The sequence below is a fragment of the Anabrus simplex genome, chromosome 7, assembly GCF_040414725.1.
Source record: "Anabrus simplex isolate iqAnaSimp1 chromosome 7, ASM4041472v1, whole genome shotgun sequence".
Lineage (NCBI taxonomy): Eukaryota > Metazoa > Arthropoda > Insecta > Orthoptera > Tettigoniidae > Anabrus > Anabrus simplex.
This window is the reverse complement of record NC_090271.1, coordinates 240781114-240807846: the sequence shown is the minus strand read 5'-3', so window position 1 is coordinate 240807846 and position 26733 is coordinate 240781114. Positions and strand designations below refer to the sequence as shown.

Sequence of the window (26733 nt, the reverse complement as noted above, 5' to 3'; positions counted from 1 at the left end):
TGTGAGGTCATGTTTAAGTACGTCACTTCCTGTATTAAATCGGCCTTCTACCACAGATTGTGCTGGTTCAAAATAACACTCAGTCACATGTAAGGTTATTGCACTGTGCTGCCTTATAAGGCAACCACTTTGGATTCTTGACGAAGAAAAGAACTTGCATCCTAAGGAAATACAGCAATTATTGATGAAAGTAAATTGCAAGTCATTGTATCGTCCTTGACTCTAGCTGCAACGTGGTACACCACACTCCACACTGCTTTACAGTTCGCGCTGTTAGCTGCTCCATTACAGATAACAAGAGCAGGCGAATCTTATCTTAAATTTTATATCTGAGCCATATAAATTATGTCATCTGGCTACACTCAAGCAGCCACCATGACCTCTTCACAAGTGTTGTCTGATGAAGAGTGGTCAAGTGCCGTTGAGAAAAAACTCGGAACTAATGACTTCAAGATTCTCGGAGTGTCAGTCAGCAATCTCGGGGGAGATGTCGGTGGAGTCCTAGGAGAACATCTCAAGGTATGTTAATCCTCTTTAATAGATGAGGGAGTACCGTTCATGTTTAGTCCTCAACCTATAAGGTTGTATTTGTAGAACGTAAATCAATGAACAATCAAGTTACTGTGACTGCATATTTCTCAATTTAAGACACGATTCACTTTACATTTCGCAGAATTATACAGATGTAACTTCTCTTCAGGATCAACCACAACATTCTCCTTAAATTAAAAAGTGAACGTATTAAAATTACGAAAATATTTTATGTTCAAAATTTAAAATTAGAATTATTCTAAAATCTATATAGCTGTACCTGTTAATCTCATGGTGGTTCATTCTTCAGAAGAAAACCTTTTCCTTCAGAAGAAGTGAAAGTTCTCTTTGTTTATGCTTAACGGTTTGGCATACGGTATCGTGTTTTATTGACAAATATTTAAATATAGTCTTGAAGGACCCTTAATAACCAATCTTATAACACAGAATCTTTCTTTCACACCCTACAAAGGGCACAATAATAAGGTGTTCTATATTTTCGAAATATTTTGGAGTACAAGTTTAAACCATTCTCGTCACACCGTACGAAATTAACGATAATGAGGTACAGGTCGGCTGATGTTTTTTTTTTTTTTTTTGCTATTTGCTTTACGTCGCACTGACACAGATAGGTCTTATGGCGACGATGAGATAGCAAAGGCCTAGGAGTTGGAAGGAAGCGGCCGTGACCTTAATTATGGTACAGCCCCGGCATTTGCCTGGTGTGAAAATGGGAAACCACGGAAAACCATCTTAAAGGCTGCCGACGGTGGGACTCGAACCCACTATCTCCCGATTACTGGATTCTGGCCGCACTCAAGCGACTGCAGCTATCGAGCTCGGTGGCTCAATTTCAAGCAGGTACTTGTAATAGTTAAAAAACATCCTGAATATTTCTTTTTATGAATAATTAACACTGTTACCAGTCACAAATTTTTTACTTCACTATGCGTAAATAATTAATTCACGTGATTATGTTTAAGATACTGAATATTGTCCGATGTACGTTCCCCAGTGCATGTACATCAGTAGCTGAATTTGTTTGTCCTAATTGGAAACGTGAAGTTTAAAATGATAAGATCGGTCTGAAACAACTATCGAATTCCTTGTACAGAATTAGTTGTAATTTTCAACAAGTAGAGTGTTGAAGTTCACCAGGAAACTATAACAGAACAGAATGCATTACACTTGTGAATATTTTTGTCGTTTAGCTGACCACAACCTCAGTGACCACTTACCAACTCTAAAGATATTTCGTATGTTTGGATTTAAATGACTTCTTCTTCTTCTTCTTCTTCTTCTTCTTCTTCTTCTTTATCTGTTTACCCCCCAGGGTCAGTTGTTCCCTCTGACTCAGCGAGAGATCCCATCTCTACCGCCTCGAGGGCAGTGTCCTGGAGCTTCAGATTCTGGGTCGGGGGATACAACTGGGAGGATGACCAGTAGCTTACCAGCTATGCTGAACAGGAGTCTTGCGAGGGGATGGGAACATTGGAAGGGATAGGCAAGGAAGAGGGAAGGAAGCTGCCGTGCCCTTAACTTAGGTACCATTCGGGGATTTGCCTGGAGAAGTGGGAAACCACGGAAAACCACTTCCAGGATGGTTGAGGTGGGAATCGAACCCACCTCTACTCAGTTGACCTCCGTAGGCTGAGTGGATCCCGTTTCAGCCCTCGTACCACTTTTCAAATTTCGTGCCAGAGCCGGGAATCGAACCCGGGCCTCCGGGGGTGGCAGCTAATTACACTAACCACTACACAACAGAATGTCTCCTGTTTATATTTCTAAGAGATTTTTCATTGTAATTGCGCACTTTCCTCGAATGTACTTCAAGCCAGTCTATTTTAGGGCTTCAAAATTAATTTCCCTTAAAATTATAAATGAAACTTCATTTGTCTCTTCAAAGTTCTTGCTGTGTTTATAAGTATCAGCAATGTCATGAATGACTCTTTCTGAGAACACACAGCTAAACATTCTGAAACTTCCACAGTTGTTCAACGTCAGTTTTGCGTTCACTGAGTTACAATTCTTGTCCATCAACCATTTTATAGGGAAGAAAACTGTCACTGTGTCTAAATAATCTGAAGATTTTTTCTTCCGTTCTTGGCCATAAATATAAAACCTTTAGCCTACATTTCTTTCTTTCTTAATCTGCTTACCTTCCTGGGTTGGTTTCTCCCTCGAACTCAGCGAGGGATCGTACCTCCACCGCCTCAAGGGCAGTGTCCCGGAGAGTGAGACATTGGTTTGGGGATACAACTGGGGAGAATGACAAGTACCTTGCCCAGGCGGCCTCAACTGCAATGCTTAACAGACGCCATGGTGGGGGATGGGAAGATTGGAAGGGATACGCAAGGAAGAAGGAAGGAAGCGGCCGTGGGCTTAAGTTAGGTACCATCCCGGCATTTGCCTGGAGGAGAAGTGGGAAACCACGGAAAACCACTTCCAGGATGGCTGAGGTGATAATCGAACCCACCACTACTCCGTCGACCTCCCGAAGCTGAGTGGACCCCGTTCCAGCCCTCGTACTACTTTTGAAATTTCGTGCCAGAGCCAGGAATCGAACCCGGGCCTCCGCGGGTGGCAGCTAATCACACTAACCACTTCGCCACAGAGGCGGACACCTTTACATTTAACCTCGTATATAGCGGATGGGTAGCGTGATACTGTACGTCTAGAACTTAGTTGAACAATAATATAATAATGCCGTATGGCCTTCGGAGAGGCTTGCTGCAGGTATTTTTCCCGTTGGCGGCCTATTAGGCGACCTGCATGTCTGTGAAGATGAGGGCCATACCTAGGATGATTTCGAATGCTGAATACGTCACACATACCCAGCCCCCGAGCTACGGGCATTAACCTATTAAGGTTGAAATCCCCGGCTTGGTCGGGAATCGAACCCGGTAAGTCAACTGAGTAGAGGTGGGTTCGATTCCCACATCAGCCATCCTGGAAGTGGTTTTCCGTTGTTTCCCACTTCTCCTCCGGGCAAATGCCGAGATGGTACCTAACTTAAGGCCACGGCCGCTCCCTTTTCTCTTCCTTGTCTGCCCTTTCCAATCTTCCCAAGCCCCGCAAGACCCCTGTTCAGCATAGCAGGTGAGGCCGCCTGGGTGTGGTACTGGTCATCCTCCCCAGTTGTATTCCCCGACCCAGAGTCTGAAGCTCCAGGACACTGCGCTTGAGGCAGTGGAGGTGGGTTCCCTCGCTGAGTCCGAGGTAAAAACCAACCCTGGAGTATAAACAGATAAAGAAGGAGAAGGAGATATATTTTGAAATAATCACTTCTAAATAAATACTCATACCTTAAATTGTCCACATCAATAAATACCATCGAGACTTACGGCTTAGCAAAAGTCACTTGGTTTTCTGTTTGAACTGATCTGGATGGTGGAAATAACGAGAGTGTGTTATTACTCAGCCATGGGTCTATAATGGGAGTGATCCGGCTCTGTCACGAGATAGAGCAATGTGCTAAATCCATGACTGCTCAATTAGTCAGTCGGTCAGTTCTTGGGATACTGCGGTTTATTTCGCTGGTACATCTCTAGCCTTTGAACGTTCAACACACATCCCATTCTAAATTCGCCCTGTTCTTTTGCATCACGAAATTCTTTTCTATAATCTAGCTGTTGTAGGAGAGACGGCATCTTGTAACAAGAAAAACAGATCCCTCTAAGGCTTACGATGCCAATGTCACGTGTTCGAAACCGACAGAGATATTCTGGTTCTTGAAAAATGTGGAGGAGTTTATTTAGCACTCCATGCGTAAGAGTTTCACCTATAACATTCCTCTTTTGTCTCATTCCGTATTCATTCCTTCTTCTGTACCATTTCGCAAATAAAAAATGAACGTCGGCATTGATTTGCAGGCAGCCTAAATGGTTGCATAGGTTAGTTGAGGATTTATTGTACTTGCCACTGGATAATATAATGTGATAGTAACCTGACCGGGCCGATGACCTAGATGTTAGGCCCTTTTAAACAACAAGGAAACAAGCCACTTTACTGGCTACTTGTTCGAGAATCAGTCGTGTGGTGCACCTTCCGCTAGCTTATATTCAGCGAAGGTCAAAATTTAGTATCTCACTAACTAACTACAAATGCTACTTTTAAAAAAATTACGTGCTTGGCAAGCGTTCATCTCATTTTGGAGAATTCCATGTGAAACTGGAGAGTAAAAAATGAATATTTTTAAGTTTTAAAGTAACATATTTGAAAAAAATAAAGTGCTTATAGAGCGTTCCAACCTTAAATTGCAGTACAGCGTAGATGGAGCGCGCTGTTGCGAAATCGACTCGTGAAGATCACGCTCGAGTGTGACTCAAACAGGACGTCACAATTCCACATTTTTCGTTTGTAATTTTGTAATTTTAAATTCATTCATGAATTAATATTTGTAGGATGGTAAAATAAATACAACAAACCTTAATCATTGGCGTTGCTCTCAGACATTGGACGTACACCTTCTATCATTACTGCAAGGCCTGATCTTCCCGCTTTGGATGAACCAGGTTCGGAAGATGACTTTGGGGATGATCCGGACGATGAAGAAAGTCGTATTAAAAACTTTTCATCGTCGACATCGTCCTGTAACTAGTCTGCTTTCCACAAATCTCTCTTCATTTTTCTTTACTTCCTTCACGTAATTTGCCCAATTGTCTTATGTTTTTATGGCATAAAAATGTTAGTTCAGCATTTGGAACAAAACCATGTTCATTACCCGCGTGGACTAAGGCAAATCACGGTCCTCGGCTTTTCGGTGGCCTAAGTCCCGAACTCACCCCTTCAATGCCGTCCTGCCGTGCACTTTTCACTGTCGTATCCTTCCATTCTTTTGTCACTGTCTGTCCAATATTTACCCACGATTCATCTGTGTAAATTATAGCTTTATTTTGTGCCCTCAAACGTTTTATCTCCCTGAGATATCTGTGCCTCTAATTAATAATTTCATCGGCTTCAATGAAAGCTGCTTTATTACCCCGTCTTAAATAACGGAAGCCTATATCATGGTAAGAAGCGATACAACGTAGTTTTGGAAAATCGTGGCAAAGAAACTTCTCCATTTACCCGACTCAAAATCACGTTCAATGTCGGTGGTATGTTAGCAAATAAAAGAGAGTGAACCACTCGACGCACTCCACTTCGCACAATTTCATCATATTAAATTTTCCTTTTTCTGCCGTCCTTCTGTTTGTTGTTCTTTTTTTGCGGGAGTTCGCAAAGGACCATGTGTGTGTTCCTTCCTTATAGCATAGATTGTTCTTTCGGAACAACCTGTAGCTTAAGCAGTTTCACTGACTGCGCTGCTCATATTCATAGACTTTAAAAAATAATCCAGGACACTCATTAAAATATTGCGTTCTTTTCCCCTGAGTTTACCTACGGAACGTTTCTTTTTAATTTGACGATCCACTGTACATCCTTCTGCACTTTTTCTTCGAACTAAGAACCCCCCGCACGAGCACGAACGGACAACTACACCGACTACACAAACACAACAAACACAATCCACTTGTCCTCAAGAACTATACATTTATCACTGATCTTGTCCGGCTCCATGGCTAAATGGTTAGCGTACTGGCATTTGGTCCAGAGGGCCCCGGGTTCGATTCCCGGCCGGGCCGGGGATTTTAACCTTCATTGGTTGATTCTAATGGCTCGGGGGCCGGTATGTGTGCCGTCTTCAGCATTATAATTCATCACAGGTAGGGCCCGATTCTTATAGACGCGCAGGTCGCCTATGCTGCGTCAACTCGAAAGACCTGCACTCGTCTTCTTCGGAGGCCACACGCCATAAAATATATATCACTGATCTTTATTTAATCAATCTTATAATACTGATTAAATGAACACCACTGCACACGGCTGTCAGTATATTTAAAAGCTCAGCCAGCCGAGTCACTCGTGAAACGTAAACAAACGAGACGTTCTCCCTGTCATAAATTAAGAGTTAACGAGATAAGGACTTGAGGTATGATTTAATAATTACTACTTCCATATCCGACGACCGTTTGCTTTGCTTTAACCAAGCCATGATCCTTCTGCACTTTTTCTTCGAAATTAGATCCCCACGCACGAGCACGAACTCACGACCCACACAAACGAAATACACTTGCCCTCAAGAATTGTACATACGTCACTGATATGTATTTAATCACTATTACACATACTACTGACGAAATGAGCACTGCACTGCATGCGACTGTCTGGAAAAGTTAAAAGCGCATGTTTGGGAGATCACTACCGGTACTTCAGCCAGCCAGACAGACAGCCAGCCGAGTCACAAGCGAAACAAAAATTCAAGGAGATATTCTTCCTGTCACAAATTAAGAACTAAGCAAGATAAGAACTTCGGGATTGTTTTGAAAATAACTTCCATATATTGTAACAGGAACGCCCGTACTTCAATATATCGGAGAACATGAGGAACGACAAGGCGTGTACGGCCCATGCTAAGAGAGTAAGAGAGAAGGGTAGTGAAAGAAAAATTCATGATTAAGTGGATCCTTCAGTTTATTCAATAAATAGGCAAATAATTATGTCACCTTTTATAGCTGAATTGTAGATTTGTCCCTGATGGCGTGAAGAGGACGTTGTCCCGCGGCGGCTGCGTCGTCTTGCGGTCGGCGTCGGCGTTGTCTTCCGTCGTTGGTGTTTGTATTAGTGTTGATGACTCGAACCAGAGGCAGGAACGGGGAAATGTGGAGCTGCCACATTTGACGTCATGGGGTACTGGTGTGACACTTCCCTATGGCGAAGCACGCCGAAATAGTTCCCACAGCAGCAAGGATAAAGTTAGAGTCACAGTTCGTATTTGGAATAATACGCAAATGAAACAATCTAGGACCTTCCGAGGTGCGGTGATCAAGCACTTCATAAAGAAAATCGAGTACAGTCTCTGCACTGTACTCCATCAGCATAATACATTTGTTGAAATAAATGACAGTCCAAGTTCCAGTACGTCGTGATTTTCAGATTATCACTGGCACTTAAGATCATAATGCAACACAGTTCAACGGATAGACACAATTAATGCAAGAACACAGTTTTAAACGAATTCAAAGCTGGCACAGTTTATGTGAGAACACAGTCTTTAAATGAATTCAAGCTGGCGAGAACACAGTCTTTAAACGAATTCAAGGCTGACACAATTAATGCAAGAACACAGTTTTTAAACGAATTCAAAGCTGGCACAGTTTATGTGAGAACACAGTCTTTAAATGAATTCAAGCTGGCGAGAACACAGTCTTTAAACGAATTCAAAGCTGGCACAATTAATGCAAGAACACAGTTTTTAAACGAATTCAAAGCTGGCACAGTTTATGTGAGAACACAGTCTTTAAATGAATTCAAGCTGGCGAGAACACAGTCTTTAAACGAATTCAAAGCTGGCACAATTAATGCAAGAACACAGTTTTAAACGAATTCAAAGCTGGCACAGTTTATGTGAGAACACAGTCTTTAAATGAATTCAAGCTGGCGAGAACACAGTCTTTAAACGAATTCAAAGCTGGCACAATTAATGCAAGAACACAGTTTTTAAACGAATTCAAAGCTGGCACAGTTTATGTGAGAACACAGTCTTTAAATGAATTCAAGCTGGTGAGAACACAGTCTTTAAACGAATTCAAATATACAGCCGGACCGAGAGACGAATTATGTCGCGACGTGCTTACTTGCACACACTCGCTGACTCACGGCTTACTGCCGACTCACTCCACTCTCTGCCTTCAGCACACTGCCGTCGCATACCGCACACTCTCTTTCTGCTTTACTGCAGGCTCTCTGCTTACATTCTGCCTTACCCCAGGCTGGCGACTCGCTTATATTTCGTTCATGCAGCAATGGAACACGAAGGAACCTTCTGCGTGACGTCGCTTGTCCTTGGCCGGTGTTCTGGAACGTCGCGAACTTGCTCGCAGTTCCCATTATGCCTGTGCGCTCGGCGCAAGTTTTAAATGCCTACGGCCGGGTGTTAGCGAGCTTCTCTTAATAAAAGAATGAAACGTGAATGCTCGTAGGGTGTTACCGTTTCAATATGTAGACCATTTGCCTCGCTTTGACCCCCCATGCAAATTCAATAGGAAAGACGCTGGCCAGCGACTGACTTTTTCGTGCCTGTACATAAAATTCCCTGAACATGACTGAAAATAAACGCATATACTGCATTTTGTTATCATTTAAATTTAAAAATAAACTTATCTACATCGAGCTGAAATGTTTCTTTACCAGTAGTGAAAAAATTATGAAAGTAATGGATATAAAATAGGAGTTATGACATGATAAGTTCTATGCAATGAAGATTTTGCATTTGGCGAAACTTTCCATTATATTACCATTTTCACACTAAATTATTTTTTTTACATTTTTTTATTAACGGCATCGAATGCGCCTTGAAATTCTGTACATAACACGATATTTACCCATTTTAACCGATAACATTCTGATTTACGGATATTTGGCAAACCCGCTGCTTTAGAGTAGGACAGCGCTACCCGCAAAACATGGGAGAAGGAAAGAGACGGAATTATCCCATTACCGCTGTACTGCAATTTAAGGTTGGAACGCTCTATAGAGCTACTTATTTCAGTGGAATATGTGATTTACGTTCAAAAGTCTCAATTATATTCAATGCTGAATTTATTCAATTTATCCAATATTCAACTTTTTATAGAAATATTTTGAACAAATTATTAAGGATAGGGCCTTCATTTCTTAAAAGTTATAAACAAAAGAGTATATGAATCAGTTATTTTTAAAACCCCGTATGTTCCGGCCTAGCTATGGCTACACCACTTAGTTACTCGCTACCACTTTAGGACAAATAGCAGCACCCTTCAGTGTGTATTCATTTTGAAGGCCCTCAGCCGGAAGTGGTGTGGATGGAAGGGAATGGGAGGCTGTTATGCTTGGGTGCCTCAAGCGGGAGGACACGGGAATATGTGACTGACTGTTATCGATGGCATCTGCCCATCAGAACTCAGCATTATGTATTATAATGTGTTATATAAGTGTCGTAAGTGTAATAAATGTTGTTATTTTATCAAGTGAGTGATTTACGTTCAAAACATGGTCCAAATACCGGGCCGGATTATCTACACCACGAGGACGTCGTGAAAGCAGCGTGGCGTGTAGTATGGAGGACTAGTTTCAACAGTCACATGGAAATACTTGGAAGTTCACTTTAATGACATCATCTAGCAGTCCCGAGTCCGATGTTCCAGCACCAGAGGTAAACTAAACTGAGAAGGTAGGTCAGTACTATTCATTTAAGGCTCTTTTCTCCTTGTTCTTGTCTTACCTCCTCCATCATGGAATCCTCAACGAGGCAAAAGCTTCTTAAGCAGAGGTTGCGATTTAAAGCGCAACTTACCCGCTTGGAAACTTTCGTTGAGAATTTCATCGCCCAACAACATTCGAATTCGCATGAAATTAAACTACGATACGAAGGCATGAGTGCATTAATGTCGAAGTTTGATGACGTGCAGTCAGAATTAGAATTAGAAGACGCTGAAAACGAACAAGCTCATGATCAGGCGCGTGCCGAATTCGAAACCAAATACTACAAGGTAAAGGGCGAAATGAGTAAAATAATAGCGAACCTTGAAGAGGCATCACGCGACACGGTAGATTCAGGAAGAACTCAGGTCAGCAGCGTTGCGAGTTTAAAGTTGCCGGCTATTAACATTCCACATTTCGATGGAAAATACGAAAACTGACTCTCATTCGCGGACAGTTTTCAAGTTATGATCCATAACAACAATAATCTGCCAAGTGTCCAGAAATTTCACTACTTATCATCTATACTCAAGGGCCCAGCCAGCCAAATAATTCAATATTTACCCATCACAGAGGCGAATTATGAGGTAGCATGGAAAATGTTGAAGGGCAGATTTGAGAACAAGAAACTAATAGCAGCTACTCATGTTAAGGCACTCTTAACTTTAAAATCAGTCTCCAGTGAAACAGCTACAGAACTGTTAAGGTACTCTAACACCTTTAATAGTAATTTGAATGCACTCAAGGCCCTAGAACTTAACATTCCATTGCATGAAGTTATTTTGACTCAACTGTATGCTCAAGGACTTGATGCTTGTACTAGACGAGACTGGGAATTATCACAGGCAGACACTCGGGTTCCATCACTTGATGACTTGCGGTCATTTGTTGAGCACAAACGGCAAGCTCTGGAGAACTTCCCTACCTCACAGCACACTGCACCGTCGCACAGACAACAAGCTGACAGAAATAAGCCTAAACCTCAAGGGGATACTCAACCACGCTACAATTACACCACTACCAGTCTCATAAAGTGTCCCTGCTGTCATGGTAAGCACCCGATATTTAAATGTGAAGAGTTTGCAGCTTTCAGTGTGGAAGATAGACAAAGAAGGGTTAAGGAAATGGACTTATGTTTTAACTGTGTGCGTACAAAGCATTCTGCCAAATAGTGCAAATCACGTGGTTGTAAATTATGTAGTAGGAAGCATCACACCTCATTACATAATCCATCAGGTAAAGAGGAAGGTACAGCCCATCAACTGCATCCAACTCCTCTCACACATACTGCAATACAAGAGACCCTGTAGGGGTTCTGCTCTCCACTTCCAAGGTCAAGGTACTAGATTCTATGGGGCAAATGCAGGTCTGTCGGGCATTTCTTGACAGTGGCAGCCAGGTTAATCTTTGCACTGAAAGTCTGGCACAGCGATTAGGCCTTAAGAAAATGAAGAATCCCATACCACTCAGCGGCATAAATGATTCCATTTCTCAATCAAGGTATTATCGGCACACTTTATCTTGGTGCATTTACACCCTAGTACTTAATCGGTCGACCTCGGCAATATTCGAGATACGTACTGGCAACCTTTGAAACACAAATTATAAATCGCTTAAGCATCGTTGTGTGACATCTGGCGTACACTTTACGTACTAGTACTGTTGTTGTTTACACAGCAAAGCCAAACTATAGAATTCATGCTAGGAACAGGATTCGCATCGAGAAATATTATATAACTTTATATAATGTGTATGTGACACAGTTGTTGGCTTAAGATAATAACGGTTTAGAAACTTCATATCGATCGATCATATTCTCGATTCAATTCAGATTTAATTTTCATTCAGTTGGCAGCACTACAGGAACCCTCCTTACTCCTCACTCCCGTACACAAATGCACCAAGATAAAGTGTGCCAATAATACAGTGTTCAGTTAGAATTGCAATCCACTATAAGTAACTTCACTGTGAGCATGACTTGCTCTGTCTTTCCACGTATCACAGGTAACATGCCCAGTAGTTACATTCAGCATGAGCATTGGAACTTGCCCACTGACTTGAAGCTCGCTGACCCCAAGTTCTTCCAGCCAGGTGGCATTGAATTGTTAATGGGCGCAGAACATTTCTTTTCGTTACTGAAACCTTGGCGCAGAACTCGATCTGCAGATTATCCTATTCTTCAAGACACTGAACTAGGATGGATTATTGCTGGACACTACCATCATAGGGAAGAGAAACATCTTACTCTAACTACATGTTTATTGAAGTCAGAGGACAGGTTAGATACCCAACTACAACGGTTCTGGGAAATAGAATAGCTTAAGTCACGAGTCATGACAAGAGAAGAGAGAGCCACAGAAAAACACTTTACAGAGAATACTACTAGGGATGCTACAGGTAGATTCATAGTTCGCTTACCCCTCAAGCAGAAACCTGAGGTTCTGGGAAATTCCTTCAATCATGCCATGTCGAGACTAACTCAATTAGAACGGCGTTTCAATAGGGAGCCCTCACTAAAGCATGAGTACTCTTTCTTGACGAGTATGAGGCGATGGGGCATATGGTTAAGGTGGATACATCTACTCAGTTAAGGAATGAAGGTGGAAGCAATTATCTACCCCATCATCCAGTTTTTAAGCTTAGTAGCTCGACTACCAAAACTAGGGTTGTATTTGATGCATCTTCTAAAACTTGCAACAATATTTCATTGAATGATATATTAATGGTTGGAACGACAATACAACAGGATCTTTACTCTATCATTCTAAGATTTAGAATGCATACCTTTGCCTTCACCGCAGATATTGCTAAAATGTATCGGCAAGTCATGGTTCATGCAGATGATAGGAAACTTCAGCGGGTTATCTGGAGGGAATCACCTAGGGACCCACCTTCTCACTATGAACTGACGACTGTAACATATGGTACAGCATCAGCACCTTGCCTAGCTACCAGATGCCTGCAGCAACTTGCTGAAGATCAAGAATCGAGGGTCCCCAGAGCAGCACATGTTGTTCGCAGAGATTTTTATGTTGATGATTTATTAAGCGGCTGTGACGATATCCAGGATGCTCTTCAGTTGCAGTCAGAAATTATTAATTTACTGGAGAGTGGAGGATTTCACCTCAGGAAATGGTGTTCAAACTACCCAGCATTACTAGAAGCAGTTTCAGAAGAGGACAGGGAAACCCAGCTGCCTTTAAGTCTTGATGAAGGCACTAGCGTGAAATCTTTAGGCCTATAATGGCATCCAGTTACTGATCATTTTCTCATTTTTGGCAATCTGTATTCAGACAGTCCCTATCATGCTGACTCTCATGTAACTAAACGAAAGATCTTATCTGTTATTGAATCAATATTTGATCCACTTGGGTTGGTCATTCCTTTAGTAATTTCTTACAAGATTTTTATGCAGAAACTTTCGCTAGTCAATCTGAACTGGGATGACAGACTACCTTCTCAACTAGTCAGAGAATGGGAGGAACTTCACTTTAAGCCACAAGCAGTAAGATAATTTTATATTGAGCGGTTAGTCACATGTAAGGGACCCCCTGTTGATATACAAATTGATGGTTTTTCTGATGCTTCAGAACAAGCTTATGGAGCTTGTCTGTATGTACGGTCTGTCGACAAAAGGGGACAGACCTATGACAGATTATTATGTTCTAAATCCAGAGTAGCACCGGTGAAGAAACTGACACTACCAAGACTTGAACTGTGTGGAGCGCTACTACTTGCCCGATTACACCACAAGACCCTTCCAGCTTTGTCTCTGCCAGTCTGCAAGTTGTACCTGTGGACGGACTCCACCATTGTCTTAGCCTGGATCGCATCTCCTGCTACTCGCTGGAAAACATTTGTGGCCAACCGAGTCTCTTCAATTCAAGAATATTGTCACAAGGCAGAATGGAGACATGTTCCTACCAGTTGCAATCCAGCAGATTTAATATCCAGAGGTGTTGCTCCAGAACAACTACGAGGTATGGACCTGTGGTGGCACGGACCATCCTGGTTAACTGAGGGCACTGAATCATGGCCAGACACAATCTTGGCCCATGCAGAAGAGGAACTACTTGAGTCACGAAGCTCACTTCCTGTAGTCATGTTGATAAGTACAAATTGGGATGAACTTATGCTGAAGTACTCGTCACTGTCCCGTCTGACTCGAGTAACTGCATATTGTTGCCGATTTATTCACAATAGTGCCAATCCTCAAGACAAGAGGTTAGGGATATTAAGTGCACAAGAGCTGCAGATGGCCTTGCACTCCTGTATCAAAATTGCACAGCAAGTGTGTTACGCTCAAGAGATAGCCAGTCTCAACTCTAAATGCTGCATTTCAAGGAAGAGTAAAATTGCAGATTTACATCCTTTCTTAGATGATAAGAGAATGCTAAGGCTAGGAGGAAGACTAGTAAATTCAAAACTATCTTATGGCACTAAGCACCAGCTTATCCTTCCTCCCCAGCATGCGCTCACAAACCTTGTTGTGATGGCTTTTACATGCAGGTGCTCAATTAGTAATTGCATCATTAAGAGAAAGATTCTGGATTCCCACGGGTAGGGCAGTTGTTCGAAGAGTCATCCACAAGTGCCTGACCTGTTTTAGATTCAAGGCGTCAACAGCTGAACAGCTGATGGGACAGCTCCCTGTGACCAGAGTGCCACAGAGTAGCCCATTTCTTAATGTAGGAACTGATTATGCTGGTCCTTTCTTCATCAAGAGGGGAAATGTAAGAAGCAAACAGACAACGAAGAGCTACATTGCATTGTTCATTTGTCTGGCTACCAAGGCTCTTCACCTGGAGGTGGTGAGTGACCTCTTTACTGATGCCTTTATGGCAGCCCTGAGGAGATTCATAGCTCGACGTGGGAAATGCTCCATCATCTATAGTGATAATGGGACTAACTTCATTGGTGCGAACAGAAGGATGCAGGATCTCCGAAAACTATTCCTTTCAACCGGCTTTTGTGAAGAGATAAGGAATTCATTAGCGATGGAAGGCATCACGTGGCACTTTATACCTCCCAGCTCTCCACACTTTGGTGGATTGTGGGAAGCAGCTGTCAAGTCCATGAAGTTCCACTTGAGAAGAGTTGCGGGTAATGCGCTACTGACATTTGAGGAGCTATGTACACTTACTGCACAGATAGAAGCCTGTCTTAATTCTCGACCCCTATCTGCCTTATCTAATGACCCCAGTGACCTTAATTATTTATCACCTGCTCACTTCCTAATTGGTGCCCCACTTACAAGCATTCCTGAGCCTGACATTACTGACCTGTCCATCAACAGATTGTCTCGATGGCAGCGTATCCAGGCAATGCAGCAGCAGTTGTGGAAGAGGTCGTCTGCCGATTACCTGAACTCACTGCAGCAGAGGAAGAAATGGATCTGTCCCAAGGGGAACCTAGCTACTGGAACAGTTGTTCTTCTGAAGGAGGACAATCTTCCTCCCCTCTGTTGGAAGTTGGCTGTGGTGGAGACTGTTCACCCTGGGAAGGATGGACTTGCACGAGTGGCTACCATCAGAACAACCAGTGGTCTTTTTAAACGACCTATTAAGAAGTTAATTCCATTACCTATTGAACACTAAACAGGATCGTGTGGCTAAAATATAGTGTGTTTCATGTGAATATTTGTTTCTTTGCTCATTTCAGAGTAATTATGGTGTTGTGTGTGTTATTTGAACTGAGAACTTATAGTGTGCTTAATTTCATACTGCATAATAATGGATGAGAACACAGTCAACCTACTTAGTACCTTCTATTAACAGTGTGTAAATATTTTATTGCTTGTGTTTCTGTTTTGCCTATGTTTATGTGTATATTTTGTTGAATGATCAACTCATTTGGATACTGAACATGAACTCTATGTCAGTGCCTGTGTGATACTTGAACGGAACCGAACTCTCATGAGGGCATATCCTGCAATTTAATTCGGTTGAATCATGGTGATTCAACGGTGGGGGCATGTTCCGGCCTAGCTATGGCTAGACCACCTAGTTACTCGCTACCACATTAGGACAGATAGCAGCACCCTTCAGTGTGTATTCATTTTGAAGGCCCTCAGCCGGAAGTGGTGTGGATGGAAGGGGATGGGAGGCTGTTATGCTTGGGTGCCTCGAGCGGGAGGATACGGGAACATGTGACTGACTGTTATCGAGGGCATCTGCCCATCAATACTCAGTATTATGTATTATAATGTGTTATATAAGTGTCGTAAGTGTAATAAATGTTGTTATTTAATCAAGTGAGTGATTTACGTTCAAAACACCGTAAGTCAAGTATTGTAAATTTGTGGGAAAATAAGAAAAACAGAATAATTAATTACGTAGATAATTTTGTATGCTTTTATTGCTTCTGAAATTTAAATTTTGATTAATCATGCCATGGAGGTATGTACACTAGTGTCGAAAAGTTAAGCATACGTTACGAGTAAGCAGGGCAACAGGAAATAGACCGCGAATCGCACGACATATGCATCTACCAACCTTATGTGTTCGCTCTATATAGGAAAGGAGTGTTCCCTGCTTTGATTAGCGGCGTAACCGCAAGTTAAACACAGCCAGTGCCTGCGCCCCATATTTCCTCAGTCGTGTTTGCCCTGTTATAGTGTGCAGAGTGTAGCCTCGTGGAGAACATGACAACATAACGGCACAACGACGCCATTTGGACCCCGTTTTGCAGGGTAGAATACTCGGCCACCTGGAAGCTGGCCAGGCACAGACCTAAGTCGCCGTATCATTGAATGTGCCACAAAGTGTCATTTCCAGGCTTTGGAGACGATTTTAAGACACAGGAGATGTTAGTCGTAGGCCAGTACCAGATCGACCAAGGGTAACCACCCCACAGCAGGACCGATATCTGGCCTTAACCGCCCGACGAAATCGGAGTGCACCTGCAAGACAATTGTCGGCGAAGCTTGCAGCCGTCTCAGGGGTTGCCGTTTCCCGGCAAACTGTGTTCGGAGGCTCACAACAGCAGGGGTTTTTGCCCGACGTCCAGCGGTGTGCGTCCCGTTCACTCCAGCACAGAGAAGGCCCGTTTACTGTGGAGCCGTCAACATCGAAACTGGGCCATGGAAGAATGGAGGCATGTACTCTTCACAGGTGAATCCCGCTTCAATTTGCAGAACGATTGCCGTCGCACATTAATCTGGAGAGAACCGGGTAGCTGATACAACCACAGGAACATCGTGGAACGGGACCAGTATGGTGGTGGTGGCGTCATGGTGTGGGGCGACATCATGTTGAATGGCTGTACGGACCTGCACATCTTCATGGGTGGGCCGAGGAGCACTGTTAACGCTCTTAGATACAGGGATGAGGTATTGAGACCACATGTTCTACTCTTCAGAGGTGCGGTTGGTCCAGATTTCCTCTTAATGGATGATAATGCTCGACCGCACCGCGCCGCTCTGATGAATGAATTTCTGGATCGGGAAGACATACATCGCATGGAATGGCCAGCGAGGTCTGCGGATCTGAATCCTATAGAACATGCCTGGAATGCATTGGGGAGGCCTCCACCAAGGACCCTCCAAGATCTTCGCATTACCCTTTCGAAGGAATGGGATCGATTGCCACAAGAGATCTTGGACTATGTGATAGAGAGCATGCCACGTCGCAGCGAAGCATGTGTGGCCGTTCGAGGTAACCATACACCCTATTAACAGGACATTTTGTTGTGGAAGACACTGCGAAGTTTTGTTAGTTGTTGTCAAATGTGTACCTTAGCTATCAGAACTTTTCTGACACTGTTTTTCGGACAAGTTGTATGACGTATGGTGTGTGATTCAGCTTCCTGTTGTCCAACAATCCGTCTGACATTCCTATCAGGCGGTATGGCCTCGTTTAGTGATTATGCTTAGCTTTTGGACACTAGTGTAATTTGCTTGTATAAATATTACACTAATTGTTGCAAGACATTTAAATATTCATGAGTTACGGAATTTCAAAAATTTATAATTTTTTATCATAACATGGCACATGTTCGATACAATAATATGTTGCATTACAATATTCATCTAGAAAATAATTCCCATGTCAATTAGTAACAGCATCGCTAGAAACTTAAGGGAATTGCGTTTTTATGAAAGTACAACGTATAAGTGATTTTGAAATGAACACAATTTTTAACCAATCTCTCTGTCGGTGATATCCCTGTCATACTGGGTTTTCCAGAATCTTCGAATTTCCCCTTGATTCGGTATGTACCCCTATCCTTGCAATTTTTTCAAACACTCCATTTTCTGTATATTAATTGGAAGGTTCTGTTTGCACGCTCTTCTATCTGGCATCACAATGACACTGGGACTACCGTTACGAAGCCTGAGTTTTTAGCTTATGAGACTATTAACGTACTGGGTAGTATTAACTATACCAAAGTTGTCCCAAGAATACACAAAATAGTTCATTCATTCATTCAGTCATTATTTATTTACCATACACCTTTACAGTATCTATGGAAGGCCATAGGCGTATACTGTGACAAATCAAAATTTGCTTTGCCAAATGCACAGTAAATACAAATCACATATGCAACAAAAACAAAATCAGTCATATTCAAAATTGCCAGGAAAATCATGTTCATTGACCTGGTCGGGAATCGAACTTCCGACCACCTGCATCGCAACAATACAGTGACCTACAATTTCCTATGTTACAACGGACTATCGCGAAATATAATTAAATCTTTAAACTTCAATGTGCTGTTCCTAAACCATTCAATCGAAATTATATAAACAACGACATTTATATTTTCATTTTATGACCCTAATCAACGTAGTTTAAACTTTCCTTTAATATACACGCAGAGCAAGTAAGAACATCTTATCTGAGAACGCGTCACATTCATTTATTTAACACGCACGCAATCTTTCTGTCACCACAGACTAATATCTCTCTGTTTCTAATTAACTTCATATGCCCCTCTCGCAAATCGTCTTCCATATAATTTAGCTCCCTTTGGCTACAATACCAATTATTCATAAGCATACAACGCTCTCAATACACAATGTTTATCTCACACTTCACATGTCTACTAATGCAATTCTTACCAGGATTCGTCGTAAAATATCGAGAAACATTTCACTTCATTTGCCGGCGCTATATTCAAATATCTCGTTCCATAATATCAACGGTTCGTTACCTGCCACTAGCGTTCGTATGTTAAAGGTCTTACTTCAAAGCTAATCCCAATCAAATCACAAAAATGAATTATATGATAGAATATCTACTTCCTAACAGCACATTTTCATTTACTGGTGAAATGCATGTTACTTATTGATGAAACAGACTCTAAATATCCACTGTAATGTGCATGACTGATCACTGGTTCATATCTTCATGATGTCAATGAAATCTCTCTCGATGATTAAAATTATCCATGCAGCATGCCAAAAAACTATCACTAGCCTATCGCACTGACTATAAAACAGATAATGATTGCCATCTATCCTGATTAACATACTTACACACACGAATGTCATGTCAGAATACCACACATTATATAAGATCATATTTCAACACGCGTTTCTTATTATTACAGAAGATCATATCTCAACACACGTTTCTTATTGTTATAGAAGATGTATGATCTACACATATTCACTCCCTAAGGTAACGATATTTAACTTTACTCCCTATATCTAGCTAACCCTTGCTACGTTAAAAAATATAATTGAAGTTAATAATTTAATGCAAGAAAATTATTTACAAATGTAATGCAGCTAATCATGCATAGGTGAAAATAATATGAATCAGGAGGTACTTATCGAGTCCGGCGTTGTTCCCTGGTCAGCCGTACAGCATTTTTGTGGCCCTCAGGTAGGCTCCATTATATGATTCATTCCATTATAATGGTAGCGTTAACATGTGCATAAATGCCTTCCTCCATATCCATTTTCTCCACACTTGTTTGGTATAACATTGCGCACGAACTCATTCGCATTTTTACATTAAAATACACACAGGAAAATATAGATTAATTATACACAAGTACACAATACACTCTTGTCACAATTTAGTAAATACTCCGTCTCTGAAAACTTCGCGATTTCAGACACGTGGCACTGCAAAGCGTCCCGCGACTTTATGCCATTACGGTCCTTACTGCCCAACGAACATGTTTTATAACGTGAGAATTTATACCTCAAAATTCTTGGTTATTTATACTCCCAATTATCTAGTAAAAATAAATCCAACGGATTCAGTTATACATTCCCAATATAGTAACGATTAGGCTGAGAAATGCTCAACATTCCGTTCTACGGCGAACACCACACATCTCCATCCGAGTCGTCCCGAACCAAAAAGCAGAGTGAGCCTCCTGGGCTGCGCGTGGCTTCCTCTCGTACGCTTGCCTCGTGACATGGAGTTTAGGGAATCCCCTGATCAGCTGTGTAATATCCTGCCTTTAATATTTACATTTATGAATTACAACAATTTACTAGGATATATCGTCTTAATTTTCCGACTATGTAGGAGCCTGAATCTTCTTCTACGAATTTTTGCCAATATTGGAGGGCTTTCATGTTGCCGTCCATATTTTTTCCCACTCAGCCTCGAGCATGCTGTGCTTTGATTCGCTGTTCAGAAGTCATACGAACTTAAATTCTGTATAGCTCTGTCGCAGACTTTCACCCTCTAGAGTGGAAGATTCCCACTTGTGCAATCAAATGACCATGACACGTGTACTATATGGCTACAAGCTTGAACAAGCGGGCTTGCACCACACATCCGGCCTCTCGCTTAACTCAACTTCATTATTCCCGTTACTTTCTACCATAATTAATATTTTAGGCAAATGATATGACCCATTTGGGTTCAACATAGTATTGCTATCCGCGTGTTGAATAGCTACGAGCCCCTCACCAGTGTTCAATTCATCATTCATGCTTTATTTGCATATAATTCATGGACCCGTAAATTTGACAACGCAGACTTATTCAGCTGCATAATCTAAAACATGGCTGTATTCAGACATTATTTTTTTTAGTTTTGGAGCAGAAATAAAATTTAAATTCTAATGATTATTCATCGCTGTTCGGGCAAAAGGTCATATCTCACAATGCTCTTCCCAGACTGGTCACGCTTCTCAGCCACATATGGATATTTAGTCCGTCAGAACAACATTTCTTGTGTTCATTTTCCTTTGCTTACGTATAAAGGAAAATGAACCTTACCGTACCGCACTCTAGGAATGTATGTTTGCATGACTTACTTACGCACCCCAACAGTATAATGTACTTGAGGTTCATTTTCTTCTAGACGTTAGCATACGAAAATGAAAACAAAGAAAATTGATCTAATGGAATGCATATCCACATATAGCTGTGAGGGCACCAAATGAAACATCTAAACGAAGGCTACTGGGTGGATGGGATTTAGAAGCTGCTAGAGTACATAGGATTGGGATCATACTGGGTAAGTGATATTTCAAGGGATGACGGGAGATTGCATAAGAAAGTAGTTCAAAGAGTGAAAGATATAGAAAGACAACTTTTTTTGTTAGGGGCTTTACGTCGCACCGACACAGATAGGTCTTATGGCGACGATGGGATAGGAAAGGCCTAGGAGTTGGAAGAAAGCGGCATTGGCCTTAATTAAGGTACAGCCTCAGCATTTGCCTGGTGTGAAAATGGGAAACCACGGAAAACCATCTTCAGGGCTGCCGATAGTGGGATTCGAACCTACTATCTCCCGGATGCAAGCTCACAGCCACGTGCTTCTACGCGCACGGCCAACTCGCCCGGTAGACAAACAATTAGGGCAGAATGTAAGAGCAAGAGAACACTAATAGAATTTTGTAAAATAAGTGAGAATATGACTATAAGGATACAAATGTTAACAAAAAGAGAAATGAGAAAAATAATCTGGTGGTTGATAGGAGTGTATACAAATAAAGCTGTACAGTCAACTGTGGTGTAAGAATGATATGCAATGATGTAAGTCTTCAGGGAGTTATTGTTAAGAGGATAATTAAGTAATGGCTCAGACTGAAGCAAGCTGGGTGCAGGACGTGAAATGTTACAAATAACCTACCGACACCAAATGAAATATGAGAACCAAGGATACTGGGTGGACGGGTAAGGAATATTCTGGAAACGGTAGGAATGGAGTACTACTGGGATAGGGCTTGCTTAGAGCTGCAAGGAATGTGTAGAAAGGTAGTCCGAAGAGTGAAGGACATTGAAAAGCAAGAAATCGTTTCACAGTATAAAAATAAAAGGTCACTAGCGGAATTTTGTAATGTAATTGAGAGGAAGATGATAAATGTAGATATAACAAAAAGGGAAATGAGGGGAATAATATGGTGGCTAATGGGAATGCACACAAATGAAGCATATAGAAAGGACAAGGATAACACATGTTTATTATGTTCTAAAGAAATGGGATGGGCACATTGTTTGGAGACAAGGGAAATAAGGGAGAAATTTATGGATGAGAAGGATAGGAGGAAAATTGACAATGAAACTCAATTTTATACCGTAGTAAAGTTATTGAATAGAAAGTGGATGCACCCTGGAAGACTTGTTAAATAATTCAACATTGTTCAGGGAATGTGGAGAAATAAATTGTTAGAGGTAAGAAGTGATGCATGCTAAAATAAATGTTTACGATGTTCTGAAGAAACGGGATGGGTACACCTTATAAAAGATTGTCCAGAGAAAAAGCAAATACAAGAGAAATTTATAGATTAGGAGAAACTAAGAAAAAATGATGACACTCAGCTGTATACAATTGTAAAGTTATTGAACAGAGAATGGATGCAACCGGGCAGAATCGCAAAATTATTCAACATTCTTAGGGGCATGTGGTGTAGGAAACTGACTGAAGGAAATGATGGGATACATGACAGCGAGGAACTGAATTGTGCCTAAGGTAATCTAGACAATATAACTCCATTGAATTCTAGAGCCTTTAATTACATAGATTTAAGGTATAGTATGGAACTACTTTATCGCAGTAGTTCTATTAGTCCGCATGTGCCCTATTCTGCCTTTTTACCAATAGCCTGAAAAGACAATACTAATATCCTTTTCTTCTCAATAGATTGAAAAGACAATATTGAGATTCATTGAGGTTTTGTTTGCGTTTTATATTAATATTCGTTGATGTTTTGGTGTTTCTTTTAAGTTCCATCTATCAACACAATTCCAACATCCATTTCAGATTATTCTTTCTCTGTTCAATTTCTAATCATCTGTGTTTTGCGTTTTATATTCATATTCACTGAAAGTTCCATTTATGAACACAATTTCAACATTCATTTCAGGCAGTTCTTTCTAATTTTCGTATACGGCATGTATCACAAATTATGAAACGATTACAATAAACAATACCCTCTGCCTAATCTATGGTTCTCGAGATTGTAGGATACAGGTATCTTTGAAACTTTGAAAATTTGTATCGTGTCCGCATGTGTCTCATTAATTCAAGTCTAATTTCAATTTTCTTTCCAACTTCCAAACTTTCCATACGTTTCCCTTTTCGTGGTTCCATATTTCATATGCTCTGATGGCGTGTTGCAGGTGAAGGTGACTGTGGTAACTCAGAGCAAGCAGCAGGTGCTGGCCTTCTTCACCAAGCGAATTCCTGACAATGACACCTTCCACACCAAACTGATCCACTCCAGCAAGGGATTCCTCAAGGAAACAGGATTTTTCACAAGACTCTTCAGCCTATATCCTGAATTCAAGCAGCCCTGGGGTCCACGGTGCTACTTCGTGCGGCCTGACGTAATCGTACTGGAGGACCTCATGGAGCAGAAGTTTCGTCTTGTAGGGCGCAGGAGTTTCTTGGACTATTCGCATTGTGAACTCGTTCTACGAGCTTTGGCCGCTTTCCACGCAGGTTCCATCATCATAGAAGAAAGTAATCAACAAAAACTGAACGAACTGTATCCTGACCTTCTGTTTGAGAATCTTTTTGTGGATGATAACAATATAATAACAAACTTATGGTTCCGTGCCTCTGTCGAAACGATTGTATCTTCAGTGAGATTGCTGAGAAAGTACAAAGAAAATGTTGATATCAGTAACATTAACCTTGAAAAACTCAAGAAATTTTTCTTCCAAATGTATGAGCTGGCCAAACCATCGAAGAAATACAGAAATGTCGTGTCTCACGGTGATCTCTGGATTAATAACCTCCTTTTTAAGTACGATGATGCTGATGATGAAACTCCGGTAGATCTGCGACTGGTGGACTTCCAGTTGGTACGGTATACCCCTCCGGCGGTCGATATCATGTCGTTCCTTCACCTCGACACTACTCAGGACTTCCGCAGAAACAATGAGAAGAAACTTCTGTCACTCTACCACACTTGCCTGGGAGAAGAGCTCGCTCGTCATGGTTATCAGGTAGAAGATCTCCTCCCCTGGTCAGAGTTCAAGGAGACTTGCGAGGTTTACAAGGCCGTGGGCTACATCATCGCACCCTGTTACCATCATGTCACCTTCCTTACGGAGAAAGTTCTCAAGGACAATTTGAATCCGGATGGATTCGACGAGTTCTATTTAGGAAACAGATGTAAACTAGTGGAACAATGCTGCAACGAGGATGATATTTATCGGAAGACAGTGATAACTGACCTCGAGGAGTTAGTTGAATTCGTGAACACGAAACTATCGGAAAAAAGTACAGGGTACTTCTAATAGTTATTGCTGAAATATTGAATTGAAAATTCCTGAAGAATTTCAACTTTGAGTTTAGATTCCTCGCTAATTGATCGACTCGTATGGAAGCAATGTGTTGTAATAAGTAAATGTGTTCACAACTGATTTAGCGACGGTCTTAATGTTTCACTGACTCCCCTTTAAATTCAGTATTGTTTCATGAAATATGCCATCTTGGTAGAGATCATGTGAGCCCTTGGAGAATTCAAAGTTAAAGGCATCCGTTATCTTAACCTCGGAGCGAAGTGGGATAGATAAATTAACTCTATGCTAGGTGACCCTTGGGCCAGGAATTAACTTGGTACTCATTTGCAATGTAAGTTGAGTACACCTCCTAAACTAGAGCCTTGTGCTTCTCCAGATATTTCGACCTCCAGAGAGGAAACCGAACCCGTATACTTCCAGGTGAACCGAACGCACCGTTACACCCATAGTACAAGAAAATACGGGGAATTAATTTTTTAAGACTGAAAAATTGATTTCTTCAATTTTGACGTGTAAATTTCAGATTTCCAACATCCATGCGTGAAGATGATGTTGGTAATTGCTTGTTGTATAAGTGGAAGTAAAACTCTAGCCTACTCGGCGTGATAAGGGTATCATTCCGCGGGTTATTAAAACGGCTCTGCCTTTAAGGGAGGAGCTACTACCCGGTGTTTCATAATCCACGCACCTTGCTTAGCCCACGCAGTATGTCGCCATCTGGCAGTAGCACAGTCGTCTTGGAATACAGGTTCTTTGTTACTATATTGCTATGTGACACTCAGAGGAATTTAGAAAATGCCTTTAAGCATTAAATCTCTTCACCATAGACGAATCGTACGTACAATAACTAGAACTGAAATTTGAATTCATGTGAATAAGTGAAGTGGGTGAGTGAAGTACGCGTTCCTGTGTTCCATGAAAACCCTATCAGATTTAGAGTTCTATAGTAATCCAGTTACTTTGAATAAAAAGAAGTTAATGGTACTCATCACATGCCACTCTACGTTCAGCCCCAAATGTAATGGTAATAATAATAATAATAATAATAATAATAATAATAATAATAATAATAATAATAATAATAATAATAATAATAATAATAATAATAATAATAATAATAATAACTGTGCCATGAGTTAAGCCTCTCCGACTGCTTAAAACTACCACCGACCGTCTTATGTGACGTTATCTGTGTATTAGTAACTGAAACATCATATGACATAAGTTTCATGAGTAGGGACCAAACGTTTCTACTATCTAAATATTCGTGCAGCCTAGTGTTTAGAAACTTTAACTACTATTGAGAAGGTTATTGCTTTCAGGTTGGTCAATTCATGTGCCTTCATTCATTTTACTGTTACCATCCCTGTAATTAAATTAATCCACCGCCGGGCTGAGTGGCTCAGACGGTTAAGGCGCTGGCCTTCTGACCCCAACTTGGCAGGTTCGATCCTGGCTCAGTCCGGTGGTATTTGAAGGTGCTCAAATACGACAGCCCCGTGTCGGTAGATTTACTGGCACGTAAAAGAACTCCTGCGGGACTAAATTCCGGCACCTCGGCGTCTCCGAAGACCTTAAAAAAGTAGTTAGTGGGACGTAAAACAAATAACATTATTATTATTAAATTAATCCACCAAGCGTATGGCTTGACACCTAACTCCAAATACAGTAGAGATAATACACGACAGTCTGCGAGATATCGAGGAACAGTGATTAGAGCTCTGTCTATCGGAGTGGCCAGGAGTTACTGATTCTGTCATTAGAGCACGTGTATTTGTTCGTGAAATTGTTGGTGTTATTTATGCGTCTGCAGTAAGTCAACACAAGTAAATAGTAGCGTGTGTCATTCCTTTATATCTCCTCTCATCATGTGTGGAAAAATATGTGCACAGAGGAAGTGCAGAGGATTCGCGGTCTTCCGTTTTCCTCGTGATAAGAAAATCTAAGTACATATTGTGCTTACATATATTGTAACAGTAAATACAGTACTTTGACGAGCATGAATTAAACGCAGGGCGTGTACCGTTCTGATTGAAGTGCTTACAGAGGAAGAGGTGATTTTTGAAAAAAAATGAGGTTCTTTTTTAAAAGTTCTAAATTTAATAAGAAAGTTCAAAAAGATATCATTTTCATACAGCAAATATACAGGAAATGGTACTTTCCTCATCCAGGCTGGTGATTTACTCGAAATCCAGCTGCTCTCTTCGTACTGCCATCAGACACTCTCGGCACCATGGAACCACGATTTCTCC

The 26733-nt window shown here is 41.4% G+C and overlaps 1 protein-coding gene across 1 annotated transcript; it reads left to right on the top strand.

Annotated features, from left to right (window-relative positions):
* Window positions 1–25855, top strand: LOC136877518 (uncharacterized). Its single transcript, XM_067151632.2, has 2 exons — window positions 1–519; window positions 23351–25855. The coding sequence occupies exons 1-2, from the start codon at window positions 346–348 to the stop codon at window positions 24473–24475; spliced, it is 1299 nt and encodes a 432-aa protein (XP_067007733.2). The 5' UTR covers window positions 1–345; the 3' UTR covers window positions 24476–25855.
* The last annotated feature ends 878 nt before the right edge of the window (window positions 25856–26733 follow it).